General features: G+C 37.5%; 1 protein-coding gene across 3 annotated transcripts in view; it reads left to right on the forward strand.

The window, feature by feature from the left end:
- The window catches only part of ABCB11 (ATP binding cassette subfamily B member 11), a 93,995-nt gene that overhangs the window by 35,381 nt on the left and 30,842 nt on the right, over nt 1-27,772 (forward strand). For 2 of the 3 annotated variants that reach the window (XM_027129074.1, XM_027129093.1), the window contains 10 exons: nt 198-322; nt 1,780-1,954; nt 7,993-8,106; nt 10,063-10,173; nt 12,420-12,545; nt 14,089-14,292; nt 15,876-16,046; nt 16,557-16,758; nt 17,683-17,752; nt 21,844-21,946. In XM_027129074.1, coding sequence (XP_026984875.1) covers nt 198-322; nt 1,780-1,954; nt 7,993-8,106; nt 10,063-10,173; nt 12,420-12,545; nt 14,089-14,292; nt 15,876-16,046; nt 16,557-16,758; nt 17,683-17,752; nt 21,844-21,946 — 1,401 coding nt within the window. Of the gene's footprint in view, nt 1-197; nt 323-1,779; nt 1,955-7,992; nt 8,107-10,062; nt 10,174-12,419; nt 12,546-14,088; nt 14,293-15,875; nt 16,047-16,556; nt 16,759-17,676; nt 17,753-21,843; nt 21,947-27,772 lie in introns of all 3 variants that reach the window. The other variant, XM_027129084.1, reaches the window with a different exon arrangement.

Raw genomic sequence — 27,772 nt, forward strand, 5'->3', positions numbered from 1 at the left:
TCATTTTGATATGTCAACAACCAAACACCCATGGATGAGGCTTAACATGGCTCAAACTTGGACCAAATTCTTTCCTCGGTAAACGCTGTTCCAGTGGGAATCTAGTCTTGTATTAAACTGCTACATGTTTGCTCTGCTAGATGAATCAATGAATGGCAGTGACTTACCTAATTTTATTTTTTTCATTTGGACTTCAGAGTGTGTCCAAGTTTACAGACCATGAATTGAGGGCCTATGCCAAAGCAGGGGCAGTGGCTGATGAAGTCATCTCATCTATTCCAACAGTGGCTGCTTATGGTGGTGAGAAAAAAGAGGTTGAAAGGTTAGTTAATTGAAATGTCTGCCACTTTCCTGAACTTTGTTGATCTGCATACTACTCTGAATCTTCCCCATTTTGTATAAAGTGGCAGATTCACCTTGCTCTGGTACCCTGAGGGACCTTTTGTTCAAGAGGTGGCTAAGCTAAGCAGTTAGATTGGTCAAACCACCTACAAAAGACTCCCAAGCCTTTAGCTCTGTGTTCTTGAAGATGATGCAGTTGGTGGCTTTTAGAAAGCCATCGTAGGTTGGATATTTGTTTCAAACGCTGATGGTGTGTGTGTACACACACCATACTTCATGCCAGTCTAAAACACTGTCTTCTGACATTAAGGAAAAGCCTACCTGATCTAAAATGCAATTTTGCACTTTTTTATTGAGCACTTTTTTTTTTTTTTTTTTTTTTGCGGTACACGGGCCTCTTACTATTGTGGCCTCTCCCGTTGCGGAGCACAGGCTCTGGACATGCAGGCTTAGTGGCCATGGCTTACGGGCCTAGCCGCTCTGCGACATGTGGGATCTTCCCGGACCGGGGCACGAACCCGCGTCCCCTGCATCGGCAGGCGGACTCTCAACCACTGCGCCACCAGGGAAGCCCAATTGAGCACTTTTTTATTCAATGTGTTTTATTCAGCTACTGTACTATATGCTCTTTCTAAGTCTAAGATTTCCATTTAATCAAATAACATTTAGCATTGATATATTATAGACCATCATTCTAGGAGATTAACTGTTAATGGAAATCAAAACCTAAATGACCAAAACAACACAGTTGTCAAAACTTTGATTTTATTTATTCTTCCATTTATCTAGTATTTGTTGAGTGCTTACCAGGTGCCAGGTACTGATTTTATAAAACAGCCACCAACTTAACTCAACTTTTATTGCGTATGTTGTAGATCTAGTATGATCACATTCTCAGTTGCTACCAAATTCACCAAATGAAAAAGAGAATAGGATTTACAACCTCTGATTATCCTCTTTTCATTTTTTTTTCTTTTGCTTCATTTGTTTGTGAAGTGATTACCTTACTTCTCATAAAACATTGCATTAGCATATTTCCTCCACTATGGAAGATATTATCTTTCATGTCATGTGACTTAATGAGAGAATTCAAACACAAATAATACTAGACCCCTCATGGTCAAACATTAGTGTTGAAAATTCTCTTCTCTTGGGGCAAAGCTTACCCCACTGTACTCATCCACGAAGTAATCAACTATGAGGCTTCGCTAGGCATCATCCTTTCAGCACATTGTCATTGCCAGGTTGAAGCAACTTTTAAGGAACTACACAGGCGTTATTGTTGTTTTCTTTCCCTAAAGCTGCTCTGTGTTTGGAATGATTTTATAAGCATTGATTAAAACCACTGCATTGTGGCCTGTTGTAAACATTTTAACTTGAACTGCTGCTGCTGCTGTTGCTGTTGCTGAAATAGACTCAAATGTTTTCTGTTCACAGGTATGAGAAAAATCTTGTGTTTGCCCAGCGTTGGGGAATTAGAAAAGGGATAGTGATGGGATTCTTTACTGGATTCATGTGGTGTCTCATCTTCTTGTGTTACGCTCTGGCCTTCTGGTACGGCTCCAGACTCGTCCTGGATGATGGAGAATATACAGCAGGAACCCTTGTCCAGGTACTTCCGTCTTGATGACCTAGATAGAACATTTCCTGCTGGTATCTCAGAAAAGTCCACAGTGAAGGTATTCTGTTTATCCCGTTAGTGTCTGAAGGAGGAAAACCTCAACGATTTGATGGAGTCCATCTGTTGAAACAGCAATGCTTGTGCCTTTTATAGTAAAGGGATGCTGAGCATTTGAGTTCGTGAGCCTCGTGATTTCATGCTTTCCAATCAACAGAAGATATTATAGCTGTAAAGCAATGATTTTTCTGATTGAGTCCAAAAGATGAAAATGGAAAGTCAGGGATCTCCTAGCTAAAAATTAACAGCTTATGTGGTTGAGCTTAATAATGGCATAAGATATGTGCTAATGGACATAGTTGTTAAATACACTCACTCATAGTTACTAAAATACAAAGCCAATAATATCCTCAACTGGACAGGTAATACAAGTATATTTTATTTCTCACTTGCACTGTAGCCATGCTATAGCTAATGCCTCGGCTACTTTAATTTCCAGTATCTTTTCAATTGTCCTTTCAAGAATTAATTATTGAGCATCTACTATATGCCAGACTCATACAAAGTGTAGAGAATTCGGTAATGAGCAAAAGAAATGTGATATTTGCCTTGATGGAATTTACAGTTTAGTGGGGAAGCTAAACAATAAATAATCACATAATGCGTAATGACGATGGTATTATATGCCGCAGAGGACAGGGACCTCGACAGTGAATAGCAGGTGTGGATGGAGTCAGGGAAAGCTCTTTCTCCCGCTCACCTTTCCTCCTTAGCTTACAGCGCCTCTCCTTACAGTTAGACTGTTGTCATTGTTCAAATTCCCAAGTGGATGGCACTTCCCCAGTCAGGTCTTCCATGCTCATGCAGTCTTTTATTCTCCTGCATGGTTTGCTGAACTTTTCCTTCAGAGTCCTTGAATGAATCTGAACACTTGCATTTATTCACATTTGTTCCTGTCCCTTCCCACCCTCACACAGTAAGCTCCATGAGGTCAGGGAGGTAAAACGTGAAATATATGTTCCATTTGGTCTGTTAATTATTCAATAAATTATATTAATTTAAAAAGCATGGAAGTGGTTTCATATAAGATTCTTAAAAAAATATTTTGGCTCCAGATTCTAGGTAGGACAGGCATCAATTAAATAATGCAAAATACCAAAATTTTGTGCACCAGAAATTTGCTAGCCAGAAGCCTGCAATTTAAGACCTACTGCTTTTATATAAATACATATCTAGGGAAAGTTGAATAGAAATTCCACTTGCAAATAGAAATGATTATTAGAGGTCAGACCATAATCACTCTAAGGCACTGACTTTATTTCATTAAGAGCATGGTAACACACGAAGAATGACTTTTTAAAATTCAGTTTTTCTTTGAAAGATAAACAGCTGGCATCACTTGAAGTTTGTTTAAAAAAAATTAAATATGATAAATCATGTTAAAATGTTTTGTAAACCTTAAAGGGATAGCATAGATGGAAAGTGTTACTATTATCGTAATTTAACCACTTTCTTAATAACTTTAATATAGCTTTGCACATTTGAAAAGCCAGTGAAAGTACTGCAGGTCTAAAATCTGACTGTAAAGTCCTTTGTCTTTATTGACCTAATGATTCTTAAGAACTTTCAGCTTTACCAAACTAGAAATACCAGTAGTTGACTTTAGTCTCAGCAGCTTGTATTTGCTCGCTCTGCAGAAAGATATGCACTGAGAAAAGACATCCTTCTTTTGATTCCTTGCCTGCAAGGAGGGGACAGAAGTGTGTACAAATAATGGTTCAGAGGGCAAAATGAAAAAATGGTATTGAAAATACACAATTCCAGTTGGAATCACTGAATTACCACTGAGTTACCCTTGGTAACTCTCTTCAGCGAAGATCCAATTTTATGGTTCTGTTAAAAGATAAACTGAGGCATATTAAAATTTTTAGAAGTTTGTTTGAGAAAAAATAACTCCTATTGGGCACACCAAACCAGAAGTGGTTAGAGGGGGTCTATTAATAAAAGCTAGGGGAAAGACTTTATAGAGAAGAGGAGGAAGCAAAGCAAGGGAATTATTTGATCAACTGTAGCTTAAGTAGTTGCCTTATTGGGGAAAGCCTAATTGGCTGTTCGTGATTGGTTGTCCTTAGGTTTTGATTTCTTAGCCTTTAGGCATGCAGGCTTAGGTTCTGGTCCCTTATGTAGGCTGCCACATTAGGTAGCATTAAAGCCACCTCGGTCTAACGGCGTCCTTGTTTAACTCATTGAACAAGTTCTCACCTTCAAGTTTCCTGCCCGTTGGATTATAGGCTACTCTATACCTTCTGTAAAGAATTCCTTCTCTCAACTGATATTTCTTGAGTACTTACTCTGTGCAGACATGGCACACTATGTGTCTCTAACATTTTAATCATCAATAACTAACCTCACCTCCTTTTCCTAAACTTTTCCTTGCAAGCCTCCACTTACATCGTAAGAAACTTTTCTTTGGGAAGATGAGAGACATTCTTTAACAGTATAATCATTAGTAAGCATTCCCTTTGTGGTTCTCTCTCTCCCTCTCTCTCTCTCTTCCTCTTGAGCATGCATGCACTTTTTTGGCCATGCTCTGAGGAACAAACTATAAAGGCTGAGTTTGCATAAGCTGAGTTGAGTGTTTTTAATGCATTAAACTAATTAACAATTAGGTTAATCTAACACATTTTGTGATGCACAAAATCATTATTGGCTGCACGGTAATTGGGCATAAATGGTAAGTATTTCACATAAATGACTGTAATTAGTATCACTTGTACATGGACAAAAAACATACTCTATGATCTATTACGAAAAAAAGATGAAAGGGCACTGAATGGTGCTGATGGCTGCTCTTTCATGCCCCTCTTAAGTTTCAGGACTCGATAATGAAAAAGTAACAGCAGTAATAGAGAGGAACATTATTCAGTGTATACAAGGTGTCAAGCACTGAGTGAAGTATTTAATATAATTACCATGTGTAATACTCACAACTTCACTCTGTGATTGATGCCATTATGCTACCAGTTAAAAATGAAATGGAGCCATGAGGTTGAGAAATATATGCCAGATAGCACAGGGTGGGATTTGAGCTCAGATCCCTGTGACTCTGAGGCTTGACCCATTAACTACTGTTTTCCTGTTTCTGAACCTCTTCCAAGGGGCCACAGATCCCTTTTAATTTAATTTATTTATTTACTTATTTAATTGAACTCTACTTGATTTACAATGTTGTGATAGTTTCAGGTGTAGAGCAAAGTGATTCCATTTTTTATATATGTATATGTATATATATATTTTTTTCAGGTTCTTTTCCATTATAGGTTATTACAAGATATTGAATATAAGTCCCTGTGCTATACAGTAGGACCTTGTTGTTTATCTATTTTATATATAGTAATGTGTATCCATTAATCCCAAACTCCTAATTTATCCCTCCCCCACTCTCCCATTTGGTGACCATAAGTTTATTTTCTATGAACAGATCCCCTTTTCTCCAGCACAGCACACCCACAGAAAAATTATTCCCCAGAGGTCTCTTTTGCCCTCCCTCTTCCCACACCACAGTCCACAGGGCTGAAGAGTGAGATATTTGGGGTGAGAAATGATGTGTGTTAGCTACTGCGATGGTATTAGGATGTGTACCTCTGTCTGTCTCACTCCCTCTTTCCCTGAGGACCCCGAGAGAGATGTTTGCTTGAGGTAGTGCTTGCAAAGCCAGGCTGAGCAAGGGTTTGACTCTAAACTTCAGTTCAGGCCACTAGTGAGTTGGTCTAGAATCAGCAAACCATGGCCCACAAGTTAAATCCAGCCTGTGGCCCGTTTTTGTAAATAAAGTTTTATTGGAACATAGCCACAGTCATTCATTTCCTACCGTCTATGACTGCTTTTGTACTACATAGTCGAGGAACTGAGTTGAATAATAGCTTCAGCCCATATGGCCTAAAAAGTCTAAACTCTTTACTAACTGGCCCTTTATAGAAAGTGTTTACTGACCCCTGAACTAGGACATGTGGAAGGCTTCTTTTGCTCAGTTAGAAAGACCTCTGATGAGGGTGGTGTTAACACAAATTAGACCACAAGTACTGCTCTGTCTGTTCATCTTCTCACTTCCTAAGTGTGGAATCTCACTTCTTTCATCATCATCATCACTATTATTTATGTGGCTGACATTGGATTAATCACCTTTACACACATTATCATTTACTTCTCATAACAATCCCTTGAGGTATATGCAATTATTATCCCTGTGTTACAGATAATGAACTACTGGGGCTTGAGAGAGTAAGTAATCTGCCATTGGAGGAAGTACCTGCCATAATTAAGGAAAAGGACAGATGGACAGATGAAGCACAGTTGAAGAGAGAATGTTTGTCCCCATGCATAGAATAGAGAATTCAGGGAGAAGGCAAGAAGGAGCTGGCCCACAGCATCTGGATATATGGAATAGAGAGGTTACTGAGAGGGAGGAGATGCCTGACTGGCTTTGAGAAGCCCCATGGTCCAGCCATAAGGGAGAAAGAGAATGGGGAGGGACTCAAGTATTTTGCCCTGATGTGCTATAACCCATGGGAAGAATCCAGCTCATGAAACCACTACAGACCAGGTTCATTTGATTACCCGAAAAAGACTACATTCATGCAGGTGCCAACCTTTATTTTAGCTCAGAAAATAACTCCAGTCCTCAATACATGGTGGCCAACGAAACAGCCTCCATGTGAGTCACGTGACTAAAGCTCATTCTTTGGTTGAAAGGGTGAAGTCTTGTGCTTCTCCTAGAGGCCAACATGACGAATTGCCTCTTTGCTTCTTTATAAACAGCTCTGATTAAAAACAGAGTGCTGACCTACTAGACAATGGACTTGAGGATATGGGGAGGGGGAAGGGTAAGCTGGGACAAAATGAGAGAGTGGCGTGGACATATATACACTACCAAATGTAAAATAGATAGCTAGTGGGAAGCAGTCGCATAGCACAGGGAGATCAGCTCGGTGCTTTGTGTCCATCTAGTGGGATGGGATAGGGAGGGTGGGAAGGAGATGCAAGAGGGAGGAGATATGGGGATATATGTGTATATATATAACTGATTCACTGTGTTATAAAGCAGAAACTAACACATCCTTGTAAAGCAATTATACTCCAATAAAGATGTTAAAAACAAAACAAAACAAAGCAAAACAGAGTGCTGTTGGGTAGGAACATCTGATCATGATCAGGTAGCCTTCCCCTAACTTAATGAGATGGCCAGGTTGGTGAGTCAAAGAAGAGCTTCACCAGCTCTGCACAGGAGCCTGGCCACTCCACTTGTGTGCAGCAGCAGTAGATGAGCCTGGGAGCTGGACAAAATGTCAGTCAAGAGCCTGGATTCAAATAATGCTCTACCCCTTAATACACGTTGAGACACTGGGTAAGTTAGGCAGCCTCCATACACCTCTGTTTCCTCTTCTGTTGTAAGGATTAAATGAAGTAATACGAGTAGAGCACTTAAACACATACCTTACTATTATTGTTATTATTGCTAGTAGTAGTATAGCAGTAGTTATCCTAAAAACTAGTTCACTAGTAGCAGGAATATAGCAGTAGCAGTAGTAGTAGGCATATTTTGCATGTACCAGTCTCTAGGACAATCAAGCTAATCACAGTGTCTTTATCATTTCAACAACCCTTTAACCAGAAGTCTTTAACATTATAAGGCTGTTTATATAATGAATCAATTATCGTATCACTACTCTAACCCACTCAGTGTCTATGTGCTGCCTTGTTTAGACCTCTTACTGATCTAAAAACATGTTCTTCTTTGTAGAATAGTGATATTCAATCAAAAATAATGTAGTCTTTTAAATCAAAACAGTAGAAAAATTGGAGATACTTTGCAGAACAAAAACTGTTCCTAGTGTTTCCAAAGAGCTATTTAGCTTTCAAACTCCCACAGAAGAATATTTCTGAGAAATCTTTGAGTTCACGTGGGCAGCCCAAATGACAGTGAAGACTATTTACAAATTGATGAAAACTATGTTTGTCTGTTTTTATTACAGATTTTCCTCAGTGTCATAGTAGGAGCTTTAAATCTTGGCAATGCCTCTTCCTGTTTGGAAGCCTTTGCAGCTGGCCGTGCAGCAGCCACCAGCATTTTTGAGACAATGGACCGGGTATGTAAAAGCCAAAAGTAAAGGCCATTAGCAGGTTGGGGCTGGGGGCAGGAATGAACTCACGAGGAATTTATCCTCAATGTTAAAAAATATGAGAAACTATCACAATGCCCTTAATTCAGCAGTACTTAAATAAGTGCTGTCATGAGCCAGACCCCATTCTGAGCTGGCAGTGCAAGAGTGAAGTAGAACAAATAAGGCCCCTGCTCTCATATCATATGGGAAATAGGCAATACCAAAGTAGGCACATTCAAAGATAAGATAATATTAGATGGTGATAAGTAAAAGCAAGGAAATAAAATAGGTCAGTGTGATAGTGGTTGGGATAGGGGATGGATTGAGTGACAATCCATCACTCAATAAATTGAGTGACAGTGACAGTGACACCGTTTCTGAGCTGAGAACCGAAGGAGGTGAGTCAGCCATGCAAAAGGGGACCCGTGGGAGGGGAGATGCCTGAGAGGTGAGAGCAGGGAGGTATCCATGGAAGAGATCTCCAGGTTGGAAAAGGGCTTGGTGAGTGCAAGGAACTAAAAGTCAGTGTGACTGAACAGAGTGAGCAAGAGACAGAGGCTGGAGGAATGGGAAGGGGCCAGATCACGCAGGACTTTAAGACCAAGTTCATAAGATTAGATTAACTTCTAAATGTGACAGAAAGTCTACAGGCTTGTAAAGGACCCTGGCAGCCTGGCTAGGATTTCCCTGGTTAAGTTATTGAAGGACATCAGTGGTCAAGCTAGAGAGGTCAAAATTCAAGAACAGAAGGGGGGAGGTGGCAATATGTTGTTTTATATTTTGGGGGTTTCATTTATTGGGGTATAAAAAGATTGTTGAAAACCACATAGAGCTATCCAAAGTCTACCTCATTCTTAGGGTTGTTGCATGCTCAAGTAAGATGACGAGTCTGAGAGGCCCCTGAAACGATTACAAAAAATTAAGGCATTTAAAAATTATTTTATTATTTTTACTAGAGACCAAAGAAGAAGAAATAGATGACACTGTAGCCCCAAATAGAGATATGATGATGAATTTCTCTCACTAGTGAGGTAGAGGGAAGAAGTTGACCCTGGAGTGTTCTGGTAGATGGAGATGACCCTCACTCTTGTCTGATGACCTAACAACATGGTTAAGTTCTGAATTAGGCTCACCACTAACAACAACAGAGGTGGAATTCAGCATATCAGTTGAAAGTTGGTATATTTGAAGACACCACTTGAGAACGTTAGTTTTAATCATCATCTACAATAGATACTTAAATGTTGGGTACTACTGGACCTTGGCCTCTTGAGATGCCTCTACTTCCTCAAGTGAACAAATGGGCATATCACCTGTCTAGTTAGGTTACAGTGATGATTACATAAATGAAAAAAGCATATTAAAACACCTTGTACATTGTCTTCTGTGGTATCTCAATTTACAATACTCCATAATAATATCAATATATTATATACTAATATATTAATTATAGATCAATACTATATATTTCCATAACATCTTATGGAAAAACCCAAACGAACTTTTTGGCCAACCTATTATTTTATTGTCATTATGTAATAATATATCATAGTAGTATACAGTAAATACTAATTAATTAAATTAATGTGATAATATTTATACCAATTATATGATCATTGACATTTTATATTAATTATAATTAATTGTATATTAATTATTTATGTAAGTTTGGTTATATATAAATATATGTAATATATTAATACTACTATATAGTAATAGTAATTACAATAGTAATAATCTCACATTAATTTCTCAGTGAATGGTAGTGAATATTATTACTATCATTAATGCATATTTAATGTGGAAGCAACTTATCTTTGGCATATCACTGCAGTATTTAACCTGGTTGTTGTTCTGTTTTATGAATCAGTTCAAACCGAGATGGACAGTAAATGCATATAATACATGCTGTTGCTATATTCCTTTTATATTCTACTCCAGAAACCCCTCATTGACTGCATGTCAGAAGATGGTTACAAGTTGGATCGAATTAAGGGTGAAATTGCATTCCATAATGTGACCTTCCACTATCCTTCCAGACCAGAGGTGAAGGTAAGTGCCAATTTCTTCTTTGATGATTCATTTCCAGAGCCACAGAATAATTGTTTTCATGAAGCGTGACTTATTTTCCAGGAACAAGGCAGGGAGACACGTTTCTCTGGAAGTGACCTCAGGTGTCTTGTCATTCCTCAGGCCACAAACCGTATTCCTTGTGATAATAATATATGCAAATCTCTCTGGTGGGAACACAGTCTGGTAGCACATTCAGGTTAAGTCAACTGAGTGATGCTCTGTTAAGATGAGTAGCAGATCCTGTCACTGTGAGTACAAGCTAAACAAACTGCAAAACAATCAGAACAATCCAGAAGGATGGCTTATCAACCACCTCCTTAAAGCCTGCAGGAGGCGGGACACTGAGTGGGTAGGGTATGAAGTGGCAAAGGAAAGCTGCTGTCTTTGACGTTTTTTATTTCCTATCCATAAGTTCACAAGGATCTCTAGATCCGTCCCTGAAGGAAAGGCAATCTTGTGATATTATGGTCACATGTCTTGTACTAGGTGATTGTCCAGGGCACATGGTGAAGAAAATTTACAGTTTTCCCGCACCTACTGAGCAAATAACTTTAAAGCCAATTTACCCCACAGGAAAACTAGGATCTACTCCCCAAATGAACTGGCTTTGGGAGGAGACTTATCCCTCATTTTTAAAGAGTATCTTTAGCCACCCTTTCTTTTTATTTTTTTATTTGAAATATAGTTGATGTACAATATTGTGCTGGTTTCACGTATACTACATAGCAATTTGACATTTGCATACATTATGAAATGATCATCATGATAAGTCTAGTAACCATCTGTCCCCATACAAAGTTATTACAATATTATTGACCATATTCCTTATGCTGTATATTATATCCACGTGCCTTTGTTTTATAACTGCAGGCTTGTACTTCTTTATCCCCTTCACTTATTTTCCCCTCTGGGAACCACTCCTTTGTTCTCTGTATCTCTGAGTCTATTTTCATTTTGTTTTGCTTGTTTGCTTATTTTGTTTTTTAGATTCCACATGTAAGATCATACAGTATTTGTCTTTCTCTGTCTGACTTATTTCACTTAGCATAGTACCTTCTAGATTTATCCATGTTGTCACAAATGGCAAGATTTAATTTTTTAGAGCTGAGTAATATTCCATTGTGTGTGTGTGTGTGTGTGTGTGTGTGTGTGTGTGTGTGTGTGTTTATATGTGTATACCACATTTTCTTCATTCATCTATTGATGGATACTTAGGTTGCTTCCATATCTTGGCTATTGTAAATAATACTGCAATGAACACTAGTATGCATGTATCTTTTCAAATTATTGTTTCTGTTTTCTTCCAGTAAATACACAGAAGTGAAATTGCTGGATCATATGGCAGTTCCATTTTTAATATTTTGAGGAAATTTTGTACTGTTTTCCATAGTTAGCTACCCTTTCTTAATACTATTTCTATTACCCCCACAGAACTTAATCCCATGCAACTTAATTCTAATACTACATACTTATAATGTAGGTAAATATATATATATATATATACACACACACACACACACACACACACACACACACACCTCATACATATCTATATATAAAACATAGTTACATATATTCTGATAACATTTCTGAAGTATATTTTTGATTACTGTAATGTAGCACTATGTATATATATATAAACATTAAATGTCAACATATGTAAAAGTGCTTTGTGAAATATAGATCACAAGGTAGTACTTACTCAGTAAAGACTTTTGAACAGATAACTGAAAGCTTCATTTATAATATCTGTTCGGAGCTAGTTCATAATAGCTGTTCAACAAATACCGGTTGAATTGAAATACATTTATGTCATTTCTGTTTTATCTTCTATCCCCAATGCCAGTAGTTTGTTTCAATAAAGTCTTCTACTGCTAAGTGGCTTTCTCCCCTAAGCTAATTGGGACAGTCTCCTTGAGGTATCCTGACGTGTCAGAAACATTTTAAATTAGATTCTAGAACATACTTTTCAAATTCGGCCTGGCTTATTTACTTCAACAGTGTTTTATTTGTTGGTTACAGCTATCAGTTTATTACTAAGTAATGTGCTAAATGCTAAAACCACATCCTAGGCATTGTTTACTAATTTTTCTGGTTATTGAGGGAAATCAGTGGATATTGCTGTGAGGGCATAAGTAAACACATACACAGTGTCCTCACAAAGCATTCTAACTTGCAGCCTAATTGACAGCAATCTGAACATTGCTCTTTTCCTTTCTCTGCAGATTTTAAATAACTTAAGCATGGTCATTAAATCAGGGGAAATGACAGCTATGGTAGGATCCAGTGGAGCTGGGAAAAGCACGGCACTGCAGCTCATTCAGCGATTCTATGACCCCAGTGAAGGCATGGTGGGTATTTTCTAGAAACTTCTTAATCCACGGGGATAGGAAATTGCAAATGGTTATACATTGGTCAGACACAAAGGCCTAGCATACACTGAGACCATCCTGACATCTGCATAGTTGACAATGATTTTTGACGGTACCAACTGGACTAATTCCCTCCATGGTGGTTGTGTTCGATAAATAACCAGTCCATATGCTCAGTGATGTAACTGAATGTGCAGATACATTTAAAATGATATTGCTGCCTCTTCAGTGAGGGAACATTTCCATTTCTTTCTTCTTATTGTAACAAAATTATTATTGTTCCCTAAGGTTCTCCAAACGCTAAGTATAAGAAAGCTTACATGACCAGAATTAACAGAGAACAGCTCTCGATTATTGCTTTGAGAAGTTAGGTTAAAAAACTACTGTTTCTTTCTCCTTGTGTTTGTCTATCAACATAGATTGAAACTAAAAAAAAATATTAATAGTTGCTATTTATCAATATTATATGTCAAGTGCTTTATGAAAATCATCACTTATTTTCACAGTGACCTCCAAAGATAAATATGCCCGTTTTGCAAATGAGGAAGGAGAGAGATTGAGATCTGAACCCAGATCTGTTGGATGCCAAAGGCTATGCTCTTTTCACTCTGCCTCAAAATCATTCTTGTTAACATCTCCTTGGTGCCTTTAGATAGGATCATTTGACTGTATATTAAATGACTTCCATGCAATGAGCTCTATATAATGCATGTACTGTCAGAGTGACATGGCAAATGTGATAGAGTTCTCTTTCTTCACAGACACTTTGTTCTCTGATTGGGTATTCTTTGCTACATACCACCATAACTATGTTCTGAATATATAGAAATCATGTTTTCTTGATGTAAAATTTTTACTTTTTTCTAATAGTAATATTTATTTACTTATCACACTTATAATGTAGGTAAATATATATATATATATACACACACACACACCTCATACATATCTATATATAAAACATAGTTACATATATTTACATATAGTTTCAATTACATATATTTTATTAAATATATTACATATATTTACATATAGTTTCAATTACATATAGTTTCAATTGCTTTTGAACAGCCAAATGTCATTTGATGAGTCTGGCCAGAAAGTAAGATTTTGTTCTAAACATATATATACAAGATAGAGATCATTGCTTATTTTCATTGTGTCTTTTGAAGTTCATTTTGGCCTCAAGTCAAAAGATAAAAATATTCAAAGTATGGTGAATAACTGACTCTACTCTTTATTAAGGAATTAAAAACTTTTCTACTCCTGGGCCAATCATGTTAAACTATATCAAGTGAGCTTTATACCAATTGTGTTTCTACAGCGAGTTGTCCTACAGCTATACTTGATTTCAATTTATGTTGTCATCCTTATATTAACAACCACATTGTAAGAGGAATTGTTTCTTTCACAATCTCGTTGGTCTCTTTTTTTTCTCCCCATAGGTCAAGTACAACCTAATAGTATGACTCAGAACTCTGAAGGATTCCAAGAGAAGTGACTTTGTATTCTTGTTCTCTAGGTGACCTTGGATGGCCATGACATTCGCTCTCTTAACATTCAGTGGCTTAGAGCTCAGATCGGGATAGTGGAGCAAGAGCCTGTTTTGTTTTCCACCACCATTGCAGAGAATATTCGCTATGGCAGAGAAGATGCAACGATGGAAGATATAGTCCGAGCTGCCAAGGAAGCCAATGCCTACAGCTTCATCATGGACCTGCCACAGGTATCCCTAGCCTCTCATTCCAGAGGGAAACCCAGAAGTCGTAGAAGGCAAAAAAATTACACAGTAATGTGCATTTCTTTTCATTTGATTCCTAAATTATTAAAATCTTAATGTCATGTTTTAATTTTATGCCCAGAAATGTATCTTGAGTTTCTCCCCTTTGTCTGAAAATATGTTGTTGTTAATATATCAAAAACCTACCAAACGGGGGTAGCTTTCTTTTAAAAGCTCCTTTGACCCAGATACAATTTCCTTATTCTGTCTATTAAGCATTTGTCTAAGCGGATGATAAGTTTGTCATGTGGCAGTAACTTTCACAATGCCCTTTTGATGGCTATCATTGTCACTCCTCTCTAATTTTCTTGTGCTTGGGCAGCTAATACTGTGTCTTCAGTACTGTATCTCACATATTCAAAATTTCCTCATTCATCTTCATTTTATACAACACGACAACAAAAACCAACTCCCTAGTAATATACTTGTACGGATTTCGCGGCCAGTGGTCTGCTAAATGGAAGAGTTATTATTGTTAGTTTGCACATAGTTAGCGCTTACTACATATCAGGCACTGTTCTAAGCACTTTACATCTGTTAATTCATTTAACTCTCACAATCATCCTGTCAGGCAGCTACTATTATTATCTGCATCTACCGATGGAGAATTGAGGTTCCAAGAGATCAAATCACTTGCTCAAGGCAGGAGAGACAAGGATCTCATCCAGGTGGTCTGGCTCCAGAGTCCGTGCTCTAGAATACTTCCTACTCAGCCTTCTAAAATGTTTGTATGAATAGGATTTCAGCTGTGAGTATTATATAGTCTAGTGGTTAAAAAGTATAAAGCTTTAGAATCAGTCTGCCTCCATACAAATCCCAGCTTCTCTACTTACAAGCCTTATGAACTTGGGCAAGTTACTTTGCCCCCTTAGGCCCCAGTATTTCCTTATGCATCAGTTGAGCAGAATAATAGTACCTACCTCATGTGGCATCTGTGAGGACTAAATATGAAGATATGTGTAGAGGGCTCAGATTCATGCCTTCTACATGGTAGGCGCTCAACTCATGTTGGCTAATAATAAGCAAGATAAAAGTCTGACCACAGTGCCCCATTGTGAGATTCCAGTATAACGCTAGACATGCAAGATACTCAGTAACTGTTTGCTATTCATGATAATGATTTTAAAGCTACTTTGATCTTTCATTCATAATATATAGACAGTTTTAGCGTTGTGTTTTTCTGTGTTGTCTAGCTAGAGAAAAGAGACAATGCTTTGATACATGCTCTAATCCTCTAAGATGGATTTTCAGGACCCTGATCCACTTTTATTGTGGTGGAAACATTTTATTTGAAGTTGAGCTAAAGAGAAACATTTTTCCATCCCAGAATGAAAGGATAAATCAGTATCTTTATTTTATACACAAATATTGATTAGATAATACCCTGTTTCAGGAAAGAGTCTTTTTAAGTGAAAGGCGGACCTGTGAAAATTCATGCTTGAGGAGGAAGCTAGAAAGGACCTTTGTAAAGAATCGGTCAGGATCCTTCAAATTCTTCCTCTTCATTACTGATGTCACCTTCTTCCTAGCAATTTGACACTCTTGTTGGAGAAGGAGGAGGCCAGATGAGTGGTGGCCAGAAACAAAGACTAGCCATTGCTAGAGCCCTTGTCCGAAACCCGAAGATCCTACTTTTGGACATGGCCACCTCGGCACTGGACAATGAGAGTGAAGCCATGGTGCAAGAGGCACTGAGTAAGGTTTGTTGAAAGTCTGAGTTCCTTTCATAAGTCTGTGTGGAAATTCTTGTGTTGCTGTAGGAAAGGCAGCTGTAGAGAGAGGAGAGACAGAAGGAGGGACAGAGAAGGACTACATGGGTCAGTGTATCCATCTGGAACATATTGGCTCCCCACTATGTTCCTCACAGTTGAATGGAAGACATTATGATGTGCTTCTAAAAGCTGCACGTGTAAAATTTTAAATCTTGTTAAGTCTAACATAAAATATGTGATTTAAGAAATTTCCATTTTGGTTTTCAGCTGTTGATTAAGAGCAGCAACCAGACCAGTTGCTGATTGGTGTGATGTGATGTGATGGCGTTTATTAGCCACAAGAAAGCACGCTGGCATTTTCTAATGTCTGTACAGCCTGTTTAAGGATCTTCCCAGGAACTGAGGCTCTGCCTTACTTGTGGATTCAGAGACTGCCCAAATGTCAATGTCAGCTCTGTCTTACAGTCTGGCTTAACTGTGCACTGTACACTCTTACAGGTTCAGCATGGGCTCACAATCATTTCTGTCGCTCATCGCCTATCCACGGTTAGAGCTGCAGACGTCATTATTGGTTTTGAACGTGGTACAGCAGTGGAAAGAGGCACCCATGAAGAACTGTTGGAAAGGAAAGGAGTTTACTTCACTCTAATGACTTTGCAAAGTCAAGGAGATCAAGCCTTTAATGAAAAAGACATAAAGGGCAAGTGCCTTTTCCATTATGCTTGTACATTATATTAAATAGTTAGCTATCTATAATGTTTTTTGGATTTCTATGCATTTTAATACACAGTATCTTATTTGTTCTCCTCAGAGCCCTGGGAGACATTATATAGATGATAAAGGAAAGAACAATGCTCAGGAGGTTTATTTATTGATCAAGTCATAGAGCTAAAACACAGGTCTTTTGTGGAAGAACTTTCAATTCCATCCCTTTTTTCCCTCACAGTTTGCAAATAGGAGAGTCTTCCTAGAGTGTCCTGCACTCAGTAGGAGCTCTCCTCTAGTTGGCTGAGTGAATTAACCAATGGCTAAAAAGGTTTATGCTTATTTTCACTAATGTAGGTAGATACTTCAGGCCCTAGTGTACCTTCTCTTTTTCAATCTGAATTTTCAGGTTTAGTGGTTTACCTCAACCTACGTTAACCAAACATTCCAAACTTTCTCTACCATATCACGTCTGGATTTGTGAACGCTATTGGGTAAAATGACTGTATACGTTTAACACATGTGATTTATTCTGAAAAGTTTTGGTTTTGTTTTTTAACTTGGTGCGTCTATCATTTTTTTTTTTTGCCACCTCTAGTAGGCTTCTCATAAGTTGTTTTGTGGTTCATATCGGCTATATATATATGTTTTCTATTTCTGTGGTGATAACACATAGGCTATCATATAGTTCAAAAGATTCAATCTTGCTCAGTATTTTGATTTTTTTGTTGTTGTTTGTGTTAGAATGTGCTGGACAAGTGCTAACTTTCATTTATTGCAATAAAGTTAATAGACTGTTTTAGCATCAGACATAGTAATGATATGCTAGGGAAATATAGTAAATAATAATTTTATTTTGATATGGTTCTGTTTATTGTATGCACTAAGGGATCACTTGTGTTGTGTTGAATAGGAAAAGAAGAAACTGAAGATACCTTACTTGAGAGAAAACAGACCTTTAGCAGAGGGAGCTACCAAGCTAGCTTAAGGTAAGCTCAAGTCACAGGGCAGATTTTAAAGTTTTCAGATGTTCTTAGGAGCCCACTGCAGCTAAGATCCTCTGGCAATACCTCAGGTACCACCTGGAGAGCCCTTACTTAAGCACAGCCCCAGGTCTTGTGTAATAATGAACATGCAAATGAATCCTTGCTTGCTATATTGACATTTCTGTCTCCAATTCATAGAGATTTTTTGTTTAAATTTGGCTTCTCATTTTATTGAGGGTAGGGGTCGTGATAAAGATGCTCTGTAGTTAAAACATTGTTTATTAAACTTAGAAAGGGGATTTAAAAGAAATCTCTTCAGACTTGTCTCCCAAAGCTAACTGTGGTATGAAGCACTGTCTTAAATGGAGGTCAAATTGATGCCTTTAGCTTCATTCTTCAACCTGCTGAGCTTTAATTGAATTACAAGTATTTCTGCTCCCAGAGTTACCCATCCAAAGTCAAATCATTCTCTAACTAGATGAAATAAGAGCGTCATTGTCTGACGTTTAAAGAGAATTTTCCTAAACATGAATTTTTTTTTTCCTAGATCAATACGTGGGCATTGACTTCCAAAGCATATTTTTGGAGCATGCTATATAGCAAGACTATAAATTTAGCTTTTCATTCTGGTTTAAAAGTTTAAAAAAAAATAGTTCCTTTAATGTTAAAAGTCTATGTATTAAGAATAATTCTGCCCAGGAGTATTTGTCTATATTTGTGAAAATGTTATTCAAGATCTTTTTCTCTTAAGGTAGGAAACTATTTGTAGGCAACAGACTGACAGCATATTTCTCCACCATGGAGTTTACCATTTCTAGGACATTTAATTCAAGGCTGTGCTCTGAACAAAGACTCAGTTTAGGACTAGCTCATTCAAGGCAGCTAATTGTTTATTGAAAAATGGTTAAAGAAGCTTAAAATATAATATTCAGGTAACAACTCCAAGTAGTTCAAACACAGATTTACTTATTTTTAATATTCACTGATTTTTATTTTTCCTTTTAAGAACAAGTCTATTCAGAAAAATTCTAAGAAATGCTAGTTTTATTGAATTTTTTGAATTTGGAAAGTAATAAAACAATAGCTTCATGTTTCTCTGTAAAATAAAAGATATAAAAATTGCCAAAAATGTTAGGCAATTTTTATAGACATCTGGTATTATGTTTAACCAGCTTTTTTTCTGATTGGAAGAAAAAAAATTATAAAGGTCATTAGAATCACAATCTGAAGATACCAACTAACTTCTTAAACACAGAAAATGACTAGGCAACTCTTTTGATCACTAAATTAAAGGTTGCAAAGAGGAGATTTATCTCATGGTCATGTCAACAAGAAAATTAATATTTTCTTAATTTTTCAGATGAACAAAATTTTTCCCATTCTACATAGTTTACTTACAGTTTACTATTAGGAACAGATAACCATTTTTAATATAAATATTTCCTATTTAGCTATTAGTTCTCACAAATTCTCCATCTGGGTGACTGGGAAGAGAAACACAGAAATACCACCTATACACAGAAAGTAGCTATTAACCTCCTGCAGAGAAAGATTTATAAGTTTGAGTAAGAAGGTCTGTTAAAAATATCTTATTGTGTATGCTGACAGATCGTTTTTTTAAGATGACTCATTGAAATGTTCATTTGTATCATATTTCCTTGGCTTCAGTCCTTCTGATGCCTAAGTCTCTCTTTAGTAATGTATTTTAGGTTCAAGAGCAATTTCATGGATGACAGTAATTTCCTAAATAATAATGTTGACAGAGACAACATATATTCCCAAATTAGCTGTTTTTATTTGTGGTGGGAAGTGGCACTCAGCTTCTGAGGAAGGGAGGGGCAGATGTTGTAGTTTCTGAAAAGGAGTGTGATAAAATTCTAATGCTGGTGTTTATGGCAGACCGGAGGGGGCAGGTCAGGCCCCTGTCTCACACCCTTACTGCCCATGGTCTCACTGGGACAGCTTATGCTAGACAAGTGGAATGGTGGGCAACAGGGAATGAGAGAAAGAGAGATTTAAGAAATATAAGATGAAGTAGTAGAAATTTGAGGGGACGAGGATCAAGGTCTTCCATGCTCAGAACTGGGCTGTAGGCAGCTATATTTTGATGCCCTCTTCTGCACATACTCCTACCTTGGCTTCTACTGCTCTGAGTTTCTATTTAGGCCCATAACCTTAAGTCTCAGCCCTGTCATGCACTCTGCTCTCTCTAGCTGACACATACCTATTTCTCATACTTTTGGGAGATGACCTCTCAACCTTAGTTAACCTAACTTGAAGAGATGACTCTATTGCTGCAGAGTTTCAGGCCAAGTGGGAGGGGATTGGGGTGTCCCGGAGGCCAGTGTGGTAGCAGGGAATCGGGGTGAGGTGTGGTTTCATGCCTGATCACAGTGAGACTTGGCAATAGTTTGAGCAAGAGCAAGGAAGATGGAGGACTTGACATAAATGTGCCTGTTGAACCTGGTGACTAAGGGGATGGCGATGCCATCAACAGAACATGGGAACAAATTAGAGTCATGCAGTTGATGCGTTGCTGCCTTCTCAAGAAGGCTAGATGAGCATCAATAATAGGCAGGCACCACCTTGGTATTTGTTTTAGTCTAACTTCACCTGCGTACGGATGACAGAGAGAGACTTATGAATAGCTCCATCTAGATCACACTACCACAGCCGATGCAGGTCTCCTCATCTCTAAATCATTCTCTTTACGCCGTACTTCTTCAGATTAAGTGCTTTGATAGTGTAACTTCTGTCCTCTCAAGTCTTCAGGATTGCCTCTATCACTTAGACTCTATTTGTAAATGGCTGAAAACCTAAGCCAACCTGGTTTAACCTTTAAAGGGAAAGAATAAGTTAACATAACTCAATAAATAGTCCAAGGAGGCTTTGGCATTAAGCAAGGCTGGGGCTTCGATGATTTGTCCAAGATACATACGGTTTCTTTCTCTTTCCTTCTCTGCTCTACTTATTTTTCAGTATTCATTTTTCAGGAAGCTTCTTTCCTTGACATAATTGCCAACAGCTTCCAGTGTCACATACTTTCAAGTTTAATCTAGAGGAGAGTAGGAGTCTCCTTCCCAGAAATCTCAGGGAAAAAACAAAACAATTTGAATCAATTACTTCCTGTATCTGTTCTATACTAAGTATATATAACTAGTAACTCTGTCTCCATGCTTCTCTTTATACTGTTCTGTCAATCAGCAATGCTCTTCCCTCCAGCCTACAGATACCCAGAACCTACTTTAACCACCTCCTCTGTGAAACTTTTTATGGTAACACCTGACATACATTCCTTTTTCCTTTAAATTTCCATACTGTTTATTTAAATCTGCCTTATAGCACTTACCACATTCTCCCTTACATCAGGGTTGGATGCATGCACTGCTCTTCTATAAAGCCCCTTAGGGAGAAGTCTCTAATTGACCAGTCTTTGTATCCCCCAAAGCACCTGGCACTGGTTTGCATGTTGTAGGTGCACGGTAAGCTTCTGTCGAGTGAATGAATGAACACACCAAGTTAAATTATATTTCAATAAGAGATTTGTTAACTGACTCCATCCCTATGGGCAGTATATAGCCTGGAGAAAACCTCACTAGTGGCCCTCTTTCCTCCTACTGGTCCATTTGTATCCAGGTGGCATTATGCTAAAGCAAACATCAGGGTGAAAGAGAAAGAGAGAGAGGGAGAGAAGGAGAGATAACAAAACTACAGCCTACAAACAGAAGGGAGGTAACAGTGATGGACCATTGCCATTATAGCAATTAGTAGAACCATGTGGGTTTGGAATGGATTTGAGTCTTGGACATTTTTTTGGTGGACTAGTGGAACAACTTTGCCCCCCTTCTCTTTCTCCCTCCTCGGTTATACTCTGAATCAGGGTCTAGCCTGCTGTCCACAGCAACCAAACTGATTAGCTTTGCCTTAAGAATAGCTCTATCAACTTTATCAGGAAGCTCCCTTATCTGGTTACCATGTAACCTAGCAAACATTTCTGTTCATTTGACACAAGTGATGTAAACTCGGAACCAGCTGAGTCCTGTTCCAACCTGCCCATAATTTATAGGCTAACTCATCTTTCTGTTTACTTACAGAGCTTCCATCCGGCAACGGTCCAAGTCTCAGCTTTCTTACCTGGGACCTGAACCTCCATTAGCACTTGTAGATCATAAGTCTACTTATGAAGAGGACAGAAAGGTCAGGTACCGATCGCTCAGGGGGGGATGGAAGAAGTCTCCCCTGGAGACTACTGTATGCCCTTTAAGTGAAGATGAGTTTTCAAGGCCTTTATCTAGTATTATTTCACTAAGTCAAACCAAATGGGAGACTCCATTAAGACCTGATGGAAACTCTAAATTTTACATAATGTTTTACATGATATTTTAAAAGAAGCACAAATTAATTAAATACTTTTAAGAATACATGGTAACTAAAACTGAGCTATTAAGGCTTAATTGATAGTTCTTAGATGAACCATTCTAATAAACACAAGCAAATTACAGGTACTTAGCAGATTATTTGATTATGTACGTATCCTTTAAAAATTTTTAAGGATATCTGAAAACTATTTTTGTAAAATTTTAAATCTCCTTCTTAAATTATAGTAACCTTGCCAAAAGTGTTTGACAGCAGAAATGTTTGATATACAAGTTATCACAAATTTTAAATTAATGGGAACTGATTAGGTTTTATGGGCATTTGTTCAGTTCATACAATTTTATAATAATTGTTTAAGAGTGCATTTAAAATTAACACTATTAATTTTAACATCATTCAAAACAACATAAAAATGAAAGAGATAGGAGAAGAATCAACACATATAACAATATTAAATTTTCTTCATCAGGATGTCTATTGCTGTGGTGGGTACAGTCTAACTTTCACATAAGGTGACCATCCCTCCTCCTCAAATCCTTGCTTAATCACTGAACTTCATTCTTCAGCCCTGATACTCCCATTTTCGATCCCCCATTACTCTTCATTTGAATCTTTTCATGGCAGTTTTCTTATTGAGGCTTATTTCAGGTCATGTTGTCTTATCCTGATACTAAATTATAAGCTTCTTAAAGTTGGTGACTATATATTATTTATGATTGTATCAACTTGGGCACTTTGCCTTGCCCTGAGAATAGCTCTGTCAAACCTAACCAGAAGGTCCTTTATTTGGTAACCATGTGACCTAGCAAACATTTCTGTTTATTTGACACATGTAAACCTAGAATCTGTTGAGTCCCGTTCCAACCTGCCCATGATCTACAGACTCTTTGATCTTTCTGTTTAGTTACAGAGCTGCACGTAGTAGGACATCAAGGGATTTTAAAACTAGGATGAAAAATTAAATTTTTGTAGTAAAATAAGGCCCAAACCACAAGATATATAAAGAAAATAAGTCAGAGAATATTTCAATTACAAGCACATCCATTGTACATGATGTAATTTTAAATTGTCTTTAAAGAATTTCAGTATGAGAATCCATTTTGGGAGTAATTATAAACACTGATTCACAATGCCAAATTTGGAATAAAGTACTACTTAACAATCTTATAACTATGATGGAAGGATTATTAAGGCTCTCTTTTGGCTTTAATATATTGATAATAAATAGATAGAGGTCTCAGTATCTAATAGAGTTGGTTTAAATAAATTTCATAGAAGAACACCTTGTCTCAGGAGCAGAAGGATGAATCCAGTGAGAGAAAATGTTTAGCAAGCATGGTTGCTTACTGCATCTTGCAATTAAGGACTCAGCACCTCTTCTAGTTCTAGAAACAGGTTCTTCATTTATGTCCATGATGCTGCCACTCATAACTACAAGATGCATTATGTAAGGAGTTTAATAAGCTTCAAGGGAGAAGGAACTAAACACTGCCCTGATGTTTCAAACACAGCATAACATTGAATCGTATTCAATTTTTAAAAATAAATTTATTTATTTTATTTATTTATTTTTGGCTGCATTTGGTCTTTTTTTTTTAAAACATCTTTATTGGAGTATCATTGCTTTAAAATGGTGCATTAGTTTCTGCTTTATAACAAAGTGAATCAGTTATACATATACATATGTCCCCATATTTCTTCCCTCTTGCATCTCCCTCCCTCCCACCCTCCCTATCCCAACCCTCTAGGTGGTCACAAAGCACCGAGCTGATCTCCCTCTGCCATGTGGCTGCTTCCCACTAGCTATCTATTTTACATTCGGTAGTGTATATATGTCCATGCCACTCTCTCATTTTGTCCCAGCTTACCCTTCTCCCTCCCTGTATCCTCAAGTCCATTCTCTAGTAGGTCTGCATCTTAATTCCTGTCTTGCCCCTAGGTTCTTTTGATCTTTTTTTTTTTTTTTTTCAGTACGCGGGCCTGTCACTGCTGTGGCCTCTCCATTGTGGAGCACAGACTCCGGACGCGCAGGCTCAGCGGCCATGGCTCACGGGCCCAGCCGCTCCGCGGCATGTGGATCTTCCCGGACCAGGGCACGAGCCCGTGTCCCCTGCATTGGCAGGCGGGCTCTCAACCACTGCGCCACAAGGGAAGCCCCTGACCATTTCTTTTCTTTTTTTTAGATTCCATATATATGTGTTAGCATACGGTATTTATTTTTCTCTTTCTGACTTACTTCACTCTGTATTACAATCTCTAGGTCCATCCACCTTACTACAAGTAACTCAGTTTCATTCCTTTTGATGGCTGAGTAATATTCCATTGTATATATGTGCCACATCTTCTTTATCCATTCATCTGTCGATGGACACTTAGGTTGTTTCCATCTCCGGGCTATTGTAAATAGAGCTGCAATGAACATTTTGCTACATGACTCTTTTTGAATTCTGCTTTTCTCAGGGTATATGCCCAGTAGTGGGATAGCTGGGTCATATTTTTAGTTTTTTAAGGAACCTCCATACTGTTCTCCATAGTGGCTGTATCAATTTACATTCCCACCAACAGTGCAAGAGGGTTCCCTTTTCTCCACACCCTCTCCAGCATTTACTGTTTGTAGATATTTTGATGATGGCCATTCTGACCGGTGTGAGATGATATCTCATTGTAGTTTTGATTTGCATTTCTCTCATGATTAATGATGTTGAGCATTCTTTCATGTGTTTGTTGGCAATCTGTATATCTTCTTTGGAGAAATATCTATTTAGATCTTCTGCCTATTTTTGGATTGGGTTGTTTGTTTTTTTGATACTGAGCTGCATGAGCTGCCTGTATATTTTGGAGATGAATCCTTTGTCAGTTGCTTCATTTGCAAATATTTTCTGCCATTCTGAGGGTTGTCTTTCATCTTGTTTATGGTTTCCTTTGCTGTGCAAAAGCTTTGAAGTTTCATTAGGTCCCATTTGTTTTTTTGTTTTTATTTCCATTTCCCTAGGAGGTGGGTCAAAAAGGATCTTGCTGTGATTTATGTCATAGAGTGTTCTGCCTATGTTTTCCTCTAAGAGTTTGATAGTGTCTGGGCTTACATTTAGGTCTTTAATCCATTTAGAGTTTATTTTTGTGTATGGTGTTAGGGAATGTTCTAATTTCATTCTTTTATATGTAGCTGTCTCGTTTTCCCAGCACCACTTATTGAAGAGGCTGTCTTTTCTCCACTTTATTCTTGCCTCCTGTATCAAAGATAAGGTGACCATATGTGCGTAAGTTTATCTCTGGGCTTTCTATCCTGTTCCATTGATCTATATTTCTGTTTATGTGCCAGTACCATACTATCTTGATTACTGCAGTATACTCTGAAATCAGGGAGCATGATTCCTCCAGCTCTGTTTTTCTTTCTCAAGATTGCTTTGGCTATTTGGGGTGTTTTGTGTTTCTGTACAAATTGTGAAATTTTTTGTTCTAGTTCTGTGAAAAATGCCAGTGATAGTTTATAGGTATTGCATTGAATCTGTAGATTGCTTTGGGTAGTAGAGTCATTTTCACATTGTTGAATCTTCCAATCCAAGAACATGGTATATCTTTCCATCTATTTTTATCATCTTTAATGTCTTTAATCAGTGTCTTATCATTTTCTGCATACAGGTCTTTTGTCTCCTTAGGTAGGTTTATTCCTAGATATTTTATTCTCTTTCTTGCAATGGTAAATGGGAGTGTTTCCTTAATTTCTCTTTCAGAATTTTCATCATTAGTGTATAGGAATGCAAGAAATTTCTGTGCATTAGTTTTGTATCCTGCTACTTTACCAAATTCATTGATTCGCTCTAGTAGTTTTCTGGTAGCATCTTTAGGATTCTCTACGTATAGTATCACGTCATCTGCAAACAGTGACAGCTTTACTTCTTCTTTTCCGATTTGGATTCCTTTTATTTCTTTTTCTTCTCTAATTGCTTTGGCTAAAACTTCCAAAACTATGTTGAATAATAGTGGTGAGAGTGGGCAACCTTGTCTTGTTCCTGATGTTAGTGGAAATGCTTTCAGTTTTTCACCATTGAGGACGATGTTGGCTATGGGTTTGTCATATACGACCTTTATTACGTTGAGGAAAGTTCCCTCTATGCCTACTTTCTGCAGGGTTTTTATCATAAATGGGTGTTGAATTTTGTCAAAAGTTTTCTCTGCATCTATTGAGCAACATGTATCACGTTGATTGATTTGCGTATATTGAAGAATCCTTGCATTCCTGGAATGAACCCCACTTGATCATGGTGTATGATCCTTTTAATGTGCTGTTGGATTCTGTTTGCTAGTATTTTGTTGAGGATTTTTGCATCTATGTTCATCAGTGATATTGGCCTGTAGTTTTCTTTCTTTGTGACCTCTTTGTCTGGTTTTGGTATCAGAGTGATGGTGGCCTCGTAGAATGAGTTTGGGAGTGTTCCTCCCTCTGCTATATTTTGGAAGAGTTTGAGAAGGATAGGTGTTAGCTCTTCTCTAAATGTTTGATAGAATTCACTTCTGAAGCCACCTGGTCCTGGGCTTTTGTTTGTTGGAAGATTTTTAATCACAGTTTCAATTTCAGTGCTTGTGATTGGTCTGTTCATATTTTCTATTTCTTCCTGGTTCAGTCTCAGAAGGTTGTGCATTTCTAAGAATTTGTCCATTTCTTCCAGGTTGTCCATTTTATTGGCATAGAGTTGCTTGTAGTAATCTCTCATGATGCTTTGTATTTGTGCAGCGTCGGTTGTTACTTCTCCTTTTTCATGTCTAATTCTATTGATTTGAATATTCTCCCTTTTTTCTTGATGAGTCTGCCTAATGGTTTATCAATTTTCTTTATCTTCTCAAAAACCAGCTTTTAGTTTTATTGATCTTTGCTATTGTTTCCTTAATTTCTTTTTCATTTTTTTCTGATCTGATCTTTATGATTTCTTTCCTTCTTCTAACTTTGGAGTTTTTTTGTTCTTCTTTCTCTAATTGCTTTAGGTGTAAGGTTAGGTTTTTTATTTGAGATGTTTCTTGTTTCTTAAGGTAGGATTGTATTGCTATAAACTTCCCTCTTAGAACTGCTTTTGCTGCATCCCACAGGTTTTGGGTCATCGTGTTTTCATTATCATTTGTTTCTAGGTATTTTTTGATTTCTTCTTTGATTTCTTCAGTGATGTCTTGGTTATTAAGGTGTGTGTTATTTAGCCTCCATGTGTTTATATTTCTTACAGATTTTTTCTTGTAATTGATATCTAGCCTCATAGCGTTATGCTCGGAAAAGATACTTGATACGATTTCAATTTTCTTAAATTTACCAAGGCTTGACTTGTGACCCAAGATACAATCTGTCTTGGAGAATGTTCCATGAGCACTTGAGAAGAATGTGTATTCTGTTGTTTTGGGTTGGAATGTCCTATATATATCAATTAAGTTCATCATTTTTAATATATCATTTAAAGCTTGCATTTCCTTATTTATTTTCATTTTGGATGATCTGTCCATTGGTGAAAGTGGGGTGTTAAAGTCCCCTACTATGATTGTGTTACTGTGGATTTCCCCTTTTATGGCTGTTAGTATTTGTCTTATGTATTGAGATGCTCCTATGTTGCGTGCATAAATATTTACAATTGTTATAACTTCTTCTTGGATTGATCCCTTGATGAT

This window comes from Aethalodelphis obliquidens, unplaced genomic scaffold, assembly GCF_003676395.1.
Source record: "Aethalodelphis obliquidens isolate GAN/ISIS:26980383/991018 unplaced genomic scaffold, ASM367639v1 scaffold2, whole genome shotgun sequence".
NCBI classification, from domain to species: domain Eukaryota; kingdom Metazoa; phylum Chordata; class Mammalia; order Artiodactyla; family Delphinidae; genus Aethalodelphis; species Aethalodelphis obliquidens.